The 16,520-nt window shown below is 39.3% G+C and overlaps 1 protein-coding gene across 2 annotated transcripts in view; it reads left to right on the top strand.

Annotated features, from left to right (window-relative positions):
- Nucleotides 1–16,520, top strand: part of CFI (complement factor I) — a 37,097-nt gene that overhangs the window by 19,402 nt on the left and 1,175 nt on the right. For both annotated transcript variants that reach the window (XM_049709641.1, XM_049709642.1), the window contains 7 exons: nucleotides 2,910–2,933; nucleotides 3,098–3,118; nucleotides 5,972–6,007; nucleotides 7,871–7,974; nucleotides 8,146–8,249; nucleotides 11,079–11,356; nucleotides 15,781–15,885. In XM_049709641.1, coding sequence (XP_049565598.1) covers nucleotides 2,910–2,933; nucleotides 3,098–3,118; nucleotides 5,972–6,007; nucleotides 7,871–7,974; nucleotides 8,146–8,249; nucleotides 11,079–11,356; nucleotides 15,781–15,885 — 672 coding nt within the window. The remainder of the gene's footprint in view (nucleotides 1–2,909; nucleotides 2,934–3,097; nucleotides 3,119–5,971; nucleotides 6,008–7,870; nucleotides 7,975–8,145; nucleotides 8,250–11,078; nucleotides 11,357–15,780; nucleotides 15,886–16,520) is intronic.

The raw sequence follows: 16,520 nt of genomic DNA, 5'->3' as shown, positions 1-16,520 counted from the left end.
CTGCTCCCATTGATGCCTTCTGGAGGAAACATCTCCCTAAGTTAATATGTTCATTCATCTACTCAACGGATATTTATTAAGTTCTTACTATGTGTGCCAGGTCCTGTTCCAGATGCTGGGGTTACAATAGTGAATAATATTTCAAAATCCCTGCCCCCTCATGGATCTTATATTCTAGTGAAGGAAAAGAAACAATAGAGAAATAAGTAAAAATATCTAGTAAAATATTAAGTACTAAGAAAAAAAATAAAGCAAGCAAGGAAGATGTCAAATGTCCTGGGGAGGGGGGTAGCAGTAAGTTCTGAAATTTTAGGTAAGGCGGCTTGGGAAGGCTCGCTCACTATTACTTTTAGGCAAAGCGCCGAAGGAAAGGATGGAGCCAGCCAAGCAGACGTCTGCGGAAGAGTATTCTAGGCAGAGGCAACAACCAGTGCAGTGTTCCTAAGACAGGACCATTCCAGTATGTTTGAGAGCCAATCAGCAAGGAGGCTAGTGCGGCGGGTATTCCAGGTGGGGTTAGTGGGTTAGAAGACAAGCAGTGGGAGAGGTTGGAGCGGTGCTTGGGTGGAAGATCAGGGCAGATCCAGTGAGGCCTGTTAGTGAGTGAAATTGGGTCTCTAAGCAGAGGAACGGCATGATCTGACTTACATTTTAGATCACGATTACCCTGGCTGCTGGGTGGGGAATAGGCTGTATGAGGGCGAGGGGCGAAGCAGGGCAACCAGGGAGGAAGCTACTGCAATAATCCAGGGAAGAGATGATAGTGACTAGGATAAGTTGGTAGGAATGGAAATGATGAGAAGCAGTCAGATTCTGGATATGTTTTGAAACTAGAGCCAAAAAGATTTGCTGATAGATTGGATGGGGGTGTGAGAAAAAATGAGCAGTCAAGGGCGGCTCCGGGGGCTTTGGCCTGAGAATGGAAAGGATGGAGCTGCTTCTTCAAAGATGGGAAGGCTGCAGGAGGAGTGTGGGTCCTTGAATCTACCTCACTTATGGAACGAATCCAGGGGTGCGCTGGTAAATGTTTAACAGTTGGCTTTGAAGAGGGACGGGGACTCCCTGATTTGTAGCTTTGGCTAATTTCTGGGCTGAAAATTACTCCCACCGTGGGTGATTTCAAGCCATTGACATGATGTCACAGAACACAAACCGGGAAGGGACACAACAGCCTCCTGTGTAGTGGTAAAGTCCGTGTCAGGACACCACTGAATTACTGTTAATGGTTTATTGTAGGTTTTTGTACTCGTCTTACCTTTCCTTCTCAACAGCAAACACCTTTAAAACACTATCAAATTATTTTTATGTTCCAAATGTCCCAGGTAAAGTGCCTTCCATATAAGCATTAAATAAATGTTGAAGATATGTATGGATAAGTTAATTGACATTAATTATGTATAATTGCTTGGTATGCCAAGTATTTGACTTTAATGAAATTTTGTTTAATTTTCCATTGATATCAGTTCTTAAAAGACACACTTTTTAGGATTTCAAATCACGTTAATTTATTTGAAGAGTATAAAGCAGTTGAGCAAAATACTTTAATTTGGTTAAATGTAGTGAAATTCTTAGTGAAGAGAGGAAAGAAAGAAATTTCAAAAAATTTTTCAGGGAGGAAGACAGTGCCCTGACTTTTGCCAGAGCAGCTTGATAGCTTCCCTCACCCTCAGTTTTACTGAGATATAATTGACATACAACACTGTAGAAGTTTAAGGTGTACAGCATGAGCTTGACTCATATATTGCAAAATTATTACCGAAATAAGTTTAGTTGATATCCATCACCTCATATAGTTACAATTCTTTTTCCTTGTGATGAGAACTTTCAGGATTTACTCAAAGCAACTTTCAAGTATACCATACAGCAGTGTTAACTATCGTCGCCATGCTGGTGACGTCACTAGCCCCAGTGCTTATTTACCTTATAACTGCAAGTTTGTACCTTTTGACCACCTTCACCCAGTTCCCCACCTTCACCCAATCCCCTAGCCCCCAACCCCTGCCTCTGGTAGCCACAAATCTGACCTCTTTTTCTATGAGTTTGGATTTTTTAGATGCCATATATAAGTGAAACCATACAGTATACAGCTTCTCTCTCTGAAGCTCTACAGTTTGATTTCACCGCTTCAGTATAATAATATTTTGGGTTTTCTCTCTACCTCCTCCTCTTCTTCCCATCTCCCTCCCTCTTCTCCTCCTCAGAATTTGTTAGTTTATCAGAAAAAAAAAAAAAAAGAATCCTACTGCAAGGGAATAACTACAACATAAAGCTTACTTTTAGTAGTAATTTCTTGAATCCATATCAAAAATACATTTTGTCAACTGTCATTGTTACTTCAGTTTATCCATCTTTAGAGTGAGCTGCGCTTTGTATTTCAATAATGATTCTAATTTTTCCCTCTCTGAGAAAGGGCAAGTGAGAGCAGAGATGTGAAATAAATATATTAATATATTCATTGATCTCTCCTTTCAGGGAACAGATCAGAATCACTAAACCAAGGGAGGTTTGGAGTATACCTTAATTTCATTTATCCTTTATAAACCCACTTTTTATTAATATAAGCTAAAAAGAGTAAATAAATTTTGTTTAACTATATAATAAGTCTGCTGTTGGGTATGTATTCAAATATATCTAAAATACGAATCTTTTTTTAAAACTGAAGTTAAAATGATTTCCTTGCTGTGGTGAAACTGGTGTGTGTTTAAATGTAAGATGAAACATTTGTTAAGCAGTATTAAAAATCAGAGTATTTGGTTTTGCCCACAAAAAATGGCATAATGTGGTTCCCTTTTATCTTTTTGTAAATATTAAAGTTGTTATACTATTACTGAAATATTAATGATTAGTGTATATTTAATTCAAGTGAAAATGATCTCTTTGCTACAGTGAGTTTTTTGTTTTGTTTTTAGGAACTGGACATCCTGAAATTAAAGGTAAATCTATTTTTACAATAGATTTAAATAAATAAATTTTGTAAATTTATATTACAAAATTGAGAAGAAGAATAAGGTGTTCTAGCTTGAAATGGTATGCATTTTTTTCCAAATAAAAATTATCCTTTGCTCTGGTAATTTTTTTGTTTTTGTTCTTTTTTCAGGCGATTTACATATGGCTCAAGGTAAAAAATTTATTAAATTTTCGGGATATTGCAGAATTGAAACAAAATACAAGCAAGCACTGCTGTTATCTTATATTTTAAGGTAACTATTAACTGAGGATGACATAACCGGTTTTAACATTTGTTTAGGCACAATGGCCTTTCCCGCCACCCCCCCCCCCGCCCCCCGCAGTGTGGTAAACTTTCATTCCCACACTCCCCGTTCACAGCCTGCTAGCCAAAAACCACCCAAGGCGCATTCCCTGCACATTTCATCTCTGCCAAATACCCTTCTCTTCCTTTGCTTTTTCCCCAAAACCAAGGCAGCTCCTGAAGAAATTGTCACCAGAGGAAAGATAACATCTTTTTATGACAGGTATTTCCTTATTTACTTTTGTAACAGATATCCCGAAATCTTCCAGCTCTTTAGGGTCATCCCTTTCTTCATTATTCATATAAAATGACTACTAAAAGTTTATCGTCCTCCTTAGGGTTCCTGAGTGACTTTTATATGCTCAAGATCAGCCCTGTTCTTAATGGCAATTTCAACTATTTCTTTGTATTCCCTCCCTCTTGTCATTTTGCCCTCCAAGGCTGCTGTCCTTTTTGTTTTGTTTTGTTTTTGTTTGTTTGTTTCCTCTTCTTTATCCCTTTTCCCCTTCCCTCCTTCTTGTCCTTCTTTCCTTCCTAGTTTCAGACCTCAGGGGCAAAGAGATGACTTAATTATATTCCTTAGCTCATTGCACATGATCATCTCTGTCTTTTTGTTTGTATACATTCTTATCCAGTGTGTACTGTTACCTTGTGAGCATACATCTGTAATTCACATAGTATTGTGTTCTAGATCTTATATTTCCTTTTTATCTTTTCACAAAGCGTTACGTTTTTAAGATCTGTCCATGTTGCGATGTTTCCATCTAATCTGTTGCTTCTAACTGCCACATGATAAAACGCTGTGGTGTTCATCTTTCACAAGTGACTCCCTACCTTCTCAGTAATGGACTCTCAGCCCGCACTCACAGTGCAGTGAATATCCTCTCCTTAAGGATGTGTGGGAGGATTTCCTTGAGACATCTAGCTGGGCCAAGAATTGTTGGGTCTTGGGGTATGCCTCTACTTAATCTGACAACCTAGGGCCTGCTCGTTCTCTGGCAGAGTGGTCCTCACCTCCACCGACAACACCCAAGGGCTTGCCTCAAACCCACTAACATTTAGTACTATGCAGCTTTCTAATTTTGCTAGTCTCATACTCTCCAGTGATATGGCATTGTTTATTAATCTGAATTTTTGTCGTAACCAATGATTTTGGGTTTCTCTTCATATGCATACTAGCTTTTTGAGTTTCCTCTTCCTTTCCTTTCTTCTGTCCTTTTTCCAGTTCACATCGTTGGCCTCATTTCATATTGGGACTGCAGTCTTCTTTCTTGTTGCATTCTAGATATTGATCCATTTTCAGTTTTAGACATGCAAATACCTTCTTCCATTCTGTCACCCATCTATTAACTTTAGCCAAGATTAAAGATTAAATTTAATCTTTAAATGTTTAAATCTTTATTTAATCAAAGTCATTGACTGTTTTTCTTACGGTCTGTGCTTTTGGAGTTTTATGCTGCTCTTCTAATATCCAGTATATCTCAGCTACACTGGACTTTCCCCATCTTCCTTTGTTGAGCATTTAATATGAAGTCTTCTCTTTGGTTCATGTTGTTGCTTTTGTGAAAGCTCTGAGCAGAAAATAACCTAGATGTGTAGCATAACGGATACATGTATGTCTCTCCCCAAAAGAAGTTGGGAAATCCAGTGATAAAACACAGGATTGCTGCAGCAAAGTAACATTGCCCCTCTAGGCTGCACCCTCATCCAAGACAGAACAACACATTGTGGGAATTCACCTTTGGATCCTCAGGTCAAAGAACTGATGATCCTGTCCATGACTGAAATGTTCTAGGACAGTAGAGTGAAGATGGAATCATCCCATATAACTTCAAGCAAAGGTCTAAGAGAAAAAAAGGAAGAAGAGAGAATGTGTTTCTGTTTTTCTTTTTGTTTAACTTTTGACTTCTGCATCCCAGATGACTAATAATAACTATGCCTAACACTGAAACCAATTAAACATTGCATAACCCCTGTTAAGAGGTGCCTTAATATATACACAAAATGAGAAGACCCTTTTTAATGTCAGCTCAGGACTATTTCGGTCAGTGTCTATAACTGCTCCCTACCTTATATAAAGACCTTGCAGGGCTTCCCTGGTGGCGCAGTGGTTGAGAATCTGCCTGCTAATGCAGGGGACACGGGTTCGAGCCCTGGTCTGGGAAGATCCCACATGCTGCGGAGCAACTGGGCCCGTGAGCCACAACTACTGAGCCTGCGCGTCTGGAGCCTGTGCTCCGCAACAAGAGAGGCCGCGATAGTGAGAGACCCGCGCACCGCAATGAAGAGTGGCCCCCGCTCGCCGCAACTAGAGAAAGCCCTCGCACAGAAATGAAGACCCAACACAGCCAAAAATAAATAAATAAATTAATTAATTAAAAAAAAAAAAGACCTTGCAAATGCAGAGTTGAAAGAGATGCTTTTCTTCTCTGAACTGGGCACTTCACCTGCTCTAAATGCAGAACTCTGCAGCACCATGAGTCTCACCATTCACTCGTGCCAACAGACACCTGTAGTTTGTGCCTGAAAATTTTCTTACATCGTTCATCTTGAGCCTTCACAATTACCTAGCTATAGAAAGGAAATAAGATTTTGTACTGTCCTTTTTAAAGGTAGGACAAGGTTTAGACAGATAATTATTAACGAAGTTTAAATGATTTTAATGATGTAATTCTTACTATAAACACGATATTAAACATTGGAACTTTTGTTTGATTCTAGAAGAAACAGAAATGTTGACTGCTGATATGGATGCAGGTAAGTTAGCATTATTCTTTCTTACTGGTCCTTCACGGGTTAAATTTGCATTTTAATGTCATTTGCGTGTGTGTGAGTATGTACGCATATATGCAATATAATTGATTCAAGCAACAATTACCTTTGATATCAACTTAACTAGAAAAGAATAACATTACTACTTTCCTTATCATTTTTAAGAAAAACAAGCATAAATACTTCTTGAGAACTGCTTTTAAAATGGGCTAATTCAAAAAAAAAAAAATGGGCTAATTCATATGGCTAGTTTTGAAATGAAAACAACACTCTAGTCCTACAAAAGATTTTTCTATTTGTTATGAGATTTGTTAGGTCAGTTTTGTCAAAAACAACCAGATTTCAAGTGTGACCCAGGACATACATTTTGAAATAGAAAAATAATAGATGTGAATTGAATGAACCTGCTCTTTTGCAATATTTTAAACCATGATAACAGGAGGTCTGCGAAGATCTGTATGTTGGCCAGTTCTGCACTGAGGGCCAAATTTAATTAAAGTATTAAGTTTCTGGGAAGACAGTAATTGATAAGAGCTTTTGAGTCAGACTGACTCGTATTAAATCCTGACTCAGTTATCTGTTAGTTGTGTGACCTTAGGTGAGTAACAAGCTCAAATGCAAATTAGGAATGAAGTATCTCCCTATTTTAGGAGGTTTAAAAACTGAAGTTCATGTAAGACTCCCTTCCAATTGCCAGGCCCAAAAACTATCAACAATTTTTTAAAAATCAGGCAATGCGTGAAAGATTTAGATCTCAAAGCTACAGATATTAGTTAGAGGGATTTCCAACAAAGGCCCTTTATTTTCTATTCAAGGTAACATTAATTTTCAGATACTACCCAAGCTGGTTTCATAGTCCTCAAATGATGGGGTCCCTCTTCTTTCAAAGGTCCAAGCAGAAATTTAAAATTTATCATCACACTCTTCCCCCAACACAGTTCTTAGGATGGATGGGACTCCCCCCAAATTCTTTTATCCACATTTGTTCACAACTTCTCTCCCTTGAGGACCTACCTCCTTCTTGTATGTTCAAAGTAATTGAGAATGATATTAATTTTCCTTTCTCATTTGGGATGGCAGAAATTTTTGTGACATGATAAAATAGAGCGAGAGAATAAGAAGAGCATCTTATACTTTTACTTTCTTCCTTTGTCATGAATTCTCTTGCAAATTCATGTCTTAAGCCTTGGTCTACCATGCCTCCCAGTGACAAATGTGCCTTGTCTGAGTGCTCACAGAGGAAGGAAATATCATCACATGTCAAGTGGCTAAAAACACAACCCCCCTCCCAGCCCACTGATCCTGGATTGTCCAGGGGTTCCTGGCACATTACCTCTCAGGGTTAATATGATGATTAAGTGATATAAACTATATACAAAGTACTTAGCATGGGGCCTGACAGAAAGTACTCAACGTTAACATCATTAATGTTAATATTATTGAAAAGAGTCCCATATAAACAACCTCGAGAAAGTAAAAACTATGAAAGTAAGAAGCTGGAGTTCTGCATGTGACCCCCATCCTGAACTGTCATGGTAGTAATGCCTGGACATGTGGCTTCTCTTATCTTCCAGAGGCTGGTAAATGTTTAACCCCTCAGGCAGCCTCTTTCTGCCACTAGTCCACCTTGGGCAGAACTTCAGAGAATCAAGCCAATTTTAATATTAAGCCAGAATTTTTAAACAAGGTGACTAGCACAGCTTAGCATCTAAAATAACTTACTAATGAATCTGGCCTGTTTCATATTAGTTGTGACTCTGCTGTTTTTATGGCATAGATAATCAAGAAGTTTGCCCAGAAGGTAATGGTTTCAAAATCGTAATGATGCAATCTCTTCCTTTCTTAAAGAAAGAAAATGGATAAAATCGTTTTTCCCTAAACTGTCCTGTGGAGTTAAAAACAGCACGCACATTCGAAGGAAACGAGTCATAGGAGGAAAGTCAGCAAAAGTGGTAAACCCGCACAAAAAGTTACAATGTCACTTCCCAGGAGCAGCCCAAGTTTGAAAAAATAGAGGTGGGGGTGGAATGTGGTAATTACAAGAGACTGAGAGTCTTGCCATGGAAATATCTTCGAGCCACCTGTCTGGGAGGATGGCAGTGACCACACAAATGTCTTTACAGGGAGACTTCCCATGGCAGGTGGCAATTAAGGAAGGTGAGAAAATCAACTGTGGAGGAATTTATATCGGTGGCTGTTGGATTCTGACTGCTGCACATTGTGTCAGGTAAAAAAACGTCTCCAGTAGATGTTGGATTTCCTGAAACAATGAAGTTAGGTAATAGAGATTGTGGCAGGTGATAAATAAAAGCATATATAAGAAAAATAATTGACAAGTTCCACTCTATTATCTGCTAAACGCCCTCTGATATTCATGATCGGGATCCCAGAGGCCAATTCCCCAGAACCCACTGTGTTCCCCTCACACCAAACTGTTGATCCCAGCTGGCAAGGGCAGATCAAACCTGTAGGTACCAAGTTATTTCACGTGGCTCATTTGCATGGATCAAGGTCAGTCTGGAGAACAGGTTCAGAATTCTGCCCTCAGTTATGACCTTTAGAATGAATGAAGCACCATTTATTGAGCACCTCTTACAGACCAGATACTATGTCCAGCACTTTCATATATGTTATTTTGTTTTAATATTCTTAACAGTCCTAAGAGGTAAGTATTATTCCTCCCATTTTCTAGATAAGCAGACTGAGACTAGAAGTTACATAACTTGGCTAAAGCAACACTACAAGTCAGTTGCAGAGCCAGGGTAAAATCAAGTTCAACGTATCTGACAGTAACTTAGATGAAGGCCTGCTTAGAAAATCCGCAGGTGACCCAAAGTTGAGAGAGATAAGAAATCTGTTGAATGACACCCATAAAAATCCTCATGGATTGGAGCAATGCACCAACTCTAAGTTCTTCCTTCTGAATAACCCTTTTCTCTTGGCTTCTGTTACACAACACTCTCCTGGTTTTCTACCTACCTCTCTGGTCACACCTTCTCTGCCTTCTTTGCAGCTTCCTCCTCCAGTGACTGAGCATTATTGCTCCCCTGAAATACCTGAGTTCCTCAAGGTGTATCCTGGCTTCCTCTTCTCTTCTTACTTCTTCTTCCTAAAATTTTCTGTCCTTTAAAATACCACTGTATGCTGACACAACGATATTTCCAGCCTAGACCTCTTCTCCAACCCTGACCCTACAGTACACTGACTATCTTGGCTCTATCAGAAGTAAATCAAATTCAAAAGGTCTAAGACCGAGCTCATGATATGCCCCTTCCCCCAGATACGGCCCTGACCCAGTGTTCCCTATCTCAGCAAATGACAGCACCATTCATCTAGCTACACGGGGCAGAAATCTAAAAATCTTCGCACTTCACTCCCTTAACCCTACCATAGCTCAGCCAGTGTATCACCAACTCCAGATGGCTTCTTTAATTTCCAATTATTTAATTCTCAAAACTTCTTTCCACTATTACCCTGCTCCCACCTCTTTCCTGGATTATACCAACCTATTCTGAATTGGCTTACCCACTGTCACTGCCCAGCACTGCCCCCATCTATCCATTGCCTACTGTGCAGCAAGAGTAGTAGTTCCATACCTGGTTTTGACCACTTCCCACTTAAAATTCGACGGCTTTGCATTCCTCTTGGGATAAAAAAACTAAACAAAATGTTTAACACAGCTCATTAGGCCCCGAGTGATGTGACCCCTATTTACCTTTGCCGATCTCGTCTTGCCCCACAGCGCCACTTCTTGCCCCTATTCCACCTGCTCTGGCCTTCTTTCCATTATTCAAGTGTACCTTGCTCCCTGCTGCAAAGAGACCTTCACATATGGTTTCCCGTGCCTGAAAGCATCTTTCCTACCTTGTTTCCCTAGTTAGTGCTACTCGTTATTCAGATCTCAGCTCAATCCTCACTTCCTCAGAGAACCTTCCCCCACTCCCTAAAGTCTAAGCCCTCCTGATATGTTCTCAGAACCCATGTGCTGTGAGTTCCTCTCACTTATTACAGTAGAATACATATCTTCACTGGTGTGATTATCCACTTAATGCTGCATCCTTTCCTAGACCCTGAGTTCCATGAAAGCAGGAACTATTTCCGATTTGCTCATTTCTGCATCCCAGTGGCTAACACAGTGCCTGGTAATAGTAGGTACACACTAAATATTTGTTAAGTAAATTGAATGGATCAACAGTTAAACATTAAACAATATTCAGGACCTCTGATCCTGAAAAACAACCAAAAGTAATATGAAACACAGCATTCTTGGAACTCTACGTTTAAATAAAAGCATCTTGAACACTCATTAGTTCCTAGGACATCACTGTTTAACTGTAAGGTGATTCCCTGAGAAAGTGATGGTAGACACCCAATTTGCTGGAAACCACGAGGTGAAAATTGATATGAAAATAGAGTGAGGCATCGGGACAGGCAATATTTAGCTCATTCACCATCTCAACCAAATTCTGAAACAGCTGCTGTGTTCCAGGTATAATACTCAACACAGACATCCATCTATAGATGATAAGCCCCTATCTTTGACTTCAGGTAGCACAAACAGGAAGAAAGGCTTGTGAGCAAATAAATACAATGCAGAGTTAGGATGAAGTCAGTTTTAAAGGTCAGAATGATGACAGCTGTGGTCTTCACCCTGGGAACTTCCGGGGTTCTGTGCTCTGACTCCCTATTTCCTCAAGCACATTTCTTGCTAGACGCTCTCTGGTCTCTGCTTAAACACCTTCAGTGCCAGTGCTCTTACTTCTGAGGCAGCCAACTCATTCTAATTCTGGCATATCTGGTAGTTAGCAAGATCTTTATGTCCCTAATATTGAGCAGTTAGATGAACTATTCCTCTCTTCATTTACCCGCGGACTTTAATTCTGTCCTAAGCAAATTTAATTGCACTGTTTCATGACAGCAAAGATTAAAAAAAAAAATCCGGGAAAATGAAAAACTTCCTTAAAAAGGGAGAATTTAAAGATGAAGCATCAGAAGTCCAATTTATAGTTGTTTTTTTTTCTCAATATATTTATTTCCCTTTTCCTTTCTGTTACAGAATCAGCAGAATTCGTCGTTACCAAATATGGACATCATTTACAGACTTGTTAAGACCTGACTCTCAGATAGCTGTTCAGTTGGTAAATCAAATTATTATCCACGATAAGTACAATGGAGCCACCTACCAAAATGACATAGCTTTGATTGAAATGAAAAAACACCCAAGACGAAAAGAATGTGTGTTGCCTCATTCCGTCCCTGCCTGTGTCCCCTGGTCTCCCTATCTATTTCAACCTAATGATAAATGCATCGTTTCTGGCTGGGGTCGAGAAAAAGGTATGTTTTACATTTGTTAATCAGAATCCAGGGGCTGAAAAATGAATAGGAATAGAAATGCATAGGAGCTAATCTCCTAGTGTCCAGAGAGAAACATTGCATCAAATCCAGAAAAGTGAATGTCCAGCCAAGGCCAGCTCATGGGCATAGGACCTGTGTGGTTGCCCATGGGCTCTGGGCACCGAAGAGACTTGTGCTTGGTGTACTGCTCTATTGTCACCATCAAGAAATTCTTAATGAATTTTGCAGGGGCCCCACCTCACATTTTCAATTTTCACTTGGTTCTGCAAATTATGTAATTGATCCTGACCTAGAGTTTCAAAGGATACCTATACTCTGTGATATAGAAAAAAATAGAGTGACGGGGGACATATAGCATGGGCTTTCTGGATTTGTTGGAATGATATGGATGAAAGATAAAAAGGTTTTCAAAGGGATAATCATAGTATATGCTGAGTCAGTGATCCCACAACCCTTCAGCTCTCTCCGCTGCCCTCCCCTATTCTCCATGCCTCACACCTCCGCATCCCACAAAGAGAAAGAGAACATGAAGAATTCATTCTTTGAGCTTCTAAGAAGACTTGAGGTGAAAATTCATATGAATAAGAGACGTAGACCCTTAGGGACAAATTATTAGCAAGACATGCTAAATTGGAGATAGATTAGAATTAATTTAGGCCATGCTTTTCCCTTCTTCTCGAAGTCAGCCTAGAAATTTAGCTTCCTTTCGACCTCTTAAACTCTTTGTAAATAACTTCACTGCATTAGTCTAATAGACTCCTATTCCAACACATTCTTTATAATTGCCATATTGAAAAGTATAAAGTATGCATGTAAATGAACCTGGATTTGTGGTATGTTTGAATACCCAAGATTTACAAAATACTAAAATTTTATTAGTAATTAATTCATCCAGAAAGTATTATGTCCTTATATTCGTTCTTTTTTTTAATTAAATTTTTTATTGGAGTATAGTTGATTTACAATGTTGTGTGAATTTCTGCCATACATCAAAGTGAATCAGTTATACATATACATATATCCACTCTTTTTTTAGATTCTATTCCTATATAGGTCATTACAGAGTATTGAATAGAATTCTCTGTGTTATATATTAGGTTCTTGTTAGTTATCTATTTTATATATAATAGACTTTATATGTCTACTATGTCATATGTCAATCCCAATCTCCCAATTTATCCCCTCCCTCCCCTTTCCCCTTGGTAACCATAAGTTTGTTTTCTACATCTGTGACTCAATTTCTGTTTTGTAAATATGTTCATTTGTACCATTTTTTACATTCCACATATAAGCAATATCATGTGATATTTGTCTTTGTCTGACTTACTTCACTCAGTATGACAATCTCTAGGTCCATCCATGTTGCTACAAATGACATTATTTCATTCTTTTTATGGCTGAGTAATATTCCATTGTATATATGTACCACATCTTCTTTATCCATTCCTCTGTCGATGGGCATTTAGGTTGCTTCCATGATCTGGCTATTGTAAATAATGCTACAATGAACACTGGAGTGCTTGTAAAAATTCGAATTATGGTTTTCTTTCTCCACACCCTCTCCAGCATTTGTTGTTTGTAGATTTTTTGATGATGGCCATTCTAACCGGTGTGAGGTGATACCTCATTGTAGTTTCAATTTGCATTTCTCTAATAATTAGTGATATTGAGCATCTTCTCATGTGCCTCTTGGCTGTTTGTTTTTTTAATATCAACATTTTAATATTTTATGTTATATTTTGGCTGCACCTTGAGGCTTGTGGGATCTTAGTTCCCCAACCAGGGATTGAACCCCGGCCTTTGGCAGTGACAGCACAGAGTCCTAACCACTGGACAGCCAGGGAATTCCATGTTCTGTTTTTTAAAAACTTTTATTATGTACATTCACATGTACTCACAAAAGAAGAGATAAAAGTAAAATAGACCTACCTTTCCTCACGCAGCCTTCACAGTTATCAACATTCCACCATTCTTGTTTTAGCTCCCTGAATTGATCACAATCACAATCGGATAATTAGGAAAGTTTATTCGTAAAGGAGTTAATAACAAAGATGTAGGTGGGAGGTTGGGGAACCACAAGGGCTATGCAGGAACCCAGGACTAACAGTACCAGAACTGAGACCTTTCCTGGATCTGAAGGTATAAGGTGAAGGAGAAGTTACCAGGAGAAAGAGTCTTAGGTAAAGCAGGCTACCTTGAGAGAAGTAATGACCTTGGGTTGAAGGTTATAGCCAGCCCCAATCTCACTATCCTCTCTCCTTCCCTCCTTCCCTTCTGCTGGAGTCCTCTGCTGGAAACCAGAGGTGAAGGCATTCCTATCGAGGCAATCCCTCCAGCTTAGTCTCTCAGGGCAGAGGGCAGGGCATTGAAGGGTGGAGAAAGGATCCGAAAGAGAAATCAGGAGCTTTTCAACATATTCCCCCACATGCACTTACTTTTTCCTGGAGCATATCAAATCAAATCCCAGCTATCACGTAATTTTACCCATGAATACTCCAGTATACATCTTTACCAGGTAAGGACTTCAAAAACAAAAACAAAACCACAACACCCTTCATACTCAACAAAATAAAAATGATTCCGTAATATCGTCTAATAACCAGCTGTGTTGAACGTGCCTTAATTATTTACAAAAAATTTTTACAATCAGATTATTTCCATTGGGATCCAAACAGTGTCCACACATTGCATTCAGTGGCTATTTTTCTTAAATCTCTTTTAATCTAGAACAGTTACCTCTTCCTTTCATTTAAAACGTATTTATTTTAAATGGAGCTGGGTCATTCTTATTTTAGAATTTCCACACCTTGAGTCTGGATGATTGTATCCTTGATGTGGCATTTAACATGTGCTTCTGTTCCATGTATTTTCTATAAACTAGTAGAGATATTCTTATGCACTGATTTATTTATTAATCAAATGTGATTCAACACATTTATTGAGCCCTTTCTGTGAGTGCAAGATAGTAAGGCTAAAGTGCTAAGGTCTCACTGCTGAAAAATATGGACCCAGCCAACAAACAGGAGATGCTGAGCCTACAAAGTGGGATGGCAAAGGCCAGCTCTCAAGGGACTTACAGTACAGAGGCGCCATCAGACGTGAATGCCACCACCAGACAGCAGAACGTGACAGAGGCTTCAAGAAACATACAAAACAAGAGTTCAGGGGAGGAAGCAATCTCCCGATTCTTAAAAATCTCTCACATGTTACAAGAGCTCCCAGTTTTTGAAGGCTTATCCTGAGTTAGGGGAAATAATAAATTGCTAATTTTTGAAAAGCTGTTATCCTGAATAAGGTAGTCATATTAAGACTAACTTGAAGTAGGACTTGAAGGAGAAAAAACTCTTTCCTGATTTGCTACATACATTGGTGGATTTGTTTCTTCCTCTGCTTCCCAGAAGAGAAGAATATTAGTCCTACAGTTAACTACTACGTGCTCAATACACTGCTAGGGTCTGTGGCGGTGTCCTCTCAGGATAAGCAAGAGGTCTCTGTCCCCAGGTAGTTTAGAGATTAATTGAGGAGCCACGTCATTTGGCATAAAATATTTAGTGTATAATAGAATTACTGAGTTCCTGCATTAATTACATAAATATTTATTAAGTAACTGATTTGTGCTAGCATGAGGCTGGGTGCTGGTGCAGCAGTGAATGAATCAGGCCTTGCCCCTGCCCTCTTAGAGCACATAAAAGTTGCTGCAAGCTGGGAGAAAGGAAGAGGGGAGACAGGGCAAAAATTTACTCCTTGTACCTGAGACATCTCACCCTGTGTTCTTAGGTTGTTGTCATCTTCCCTGGACTGTCAATCAGCAACAGCACCTGGTCCTTGTCTTTCCTTGGACCAAGTTCAAGTCCCAAATCTGTGACTTAAAAGGAAAGGAAATCCTAAATCCTCTTTCAATCACTTTCAGATCGTTTAGGAGATAGAGTTCCTCACAGAAGCAAAACACATAGATACTGGTAACTTCATATGTATTTCCTTCATCTTAAATTCTTATATTAAAAAGTTGTTTGCACTCTAACAAGCCCTTTCAAGGAAATAAGGGACTATAAGAAGACAGGAGCTATTTACGTAAGCTGATAACAGATTCCTAGCCATCCCCCAGCCCTGCCACTGGACTCAGTGATCAGAGTGGAATAGTCTATCCTATTCATCTCACAGTACCCAGGCCAGACGTTCAATAATGCCCCTTGACTATTTTTAGAAAGACAATTCTAGAAACTGGGGATACCATCAGTTGTATGACTAAGTTTGCTAATCAATTATCCTCAAAAGTTTACATATGTATTAAAGAAAATATATATTCTTATATGTTCCTAATGGTTTACTAAATTATGAAAGTAAATACTTAGAGCTCTCATTTGTAACTTCAAAATGTCTACTTGTTTTCTCTCTTTGTTTAGATAACCGAAAAGTCTATTCACTTAAGTGGGGTGAAGTTCATCTAATAGCAAACTGCTCTAAGTTCTACCCAGATCGCTACTTTGAAAAAGAAATGGAGTGTGCAGGTAAGCACTGAGTGGGTTCTCAGAAATGTCTCTATACTCACTAACCAAACATGTTTTTCCTCCCCACTGAGTCACCCCCGTTATCTGGGCCTCCAACTCTTTCCTTTGGTCTCTGGCTCTTGCATCATCAAACTTTTTCAGCCCCTTTCCCTCAGCTCAAGTTCCACAATCTGATACCAAGAGGAAAAATCTTCCTTAAGCCATTATGCAGCAGTCTAGCAAGGTGATTGAGAGCACAGCCTCTGGAACCAGACTGCCTGGGTTTACATTCTGGTTTTTACCAATTACTACATGTGTGACCTTGAGCAAGTTTCCTCACCTGCAACCTTGGTGATCTTAATAGATGAGGAAAGTGAGATGCAGAGCAGCTATATAAGTTGCCCAAGTCTTACAGACGACAAGTGGTATATTCGGGATCAAAACCCAGACTTCTAAGTAAAAATCCAAATGATCTCATTTCAAATGCGTCCAGTTGGAAGTAAATTCTCCCTCCTCGGAAATCCCTTTATACTTCCCACAATACCTTCCACTCTCTCCTTTAAGATCACAGGGATGCTACTGCTACTACCTAACACAACTACAGCAGTCCCTACTTTTGTTGGTGACCCAAAGGCAGGGTACCAGCCAGAGTAGTG

The sequence above is a fragment of the Orcinus orca genome, chromosome 4 (genome assembly GCF_937001465.1).
Source record: "Orcinus orca chromosome 4, mOrcOrc1.1, whole genome shotgun sequence".
NCBI lineage: Eukaryota > Metazoa > Chordata > Mammalia > Artiodactyla > Delphinidae > Orcinus > Orcinus orca.
This window is presented reverse-complemented; position numbering and strand designations above follow the sequence as displayed.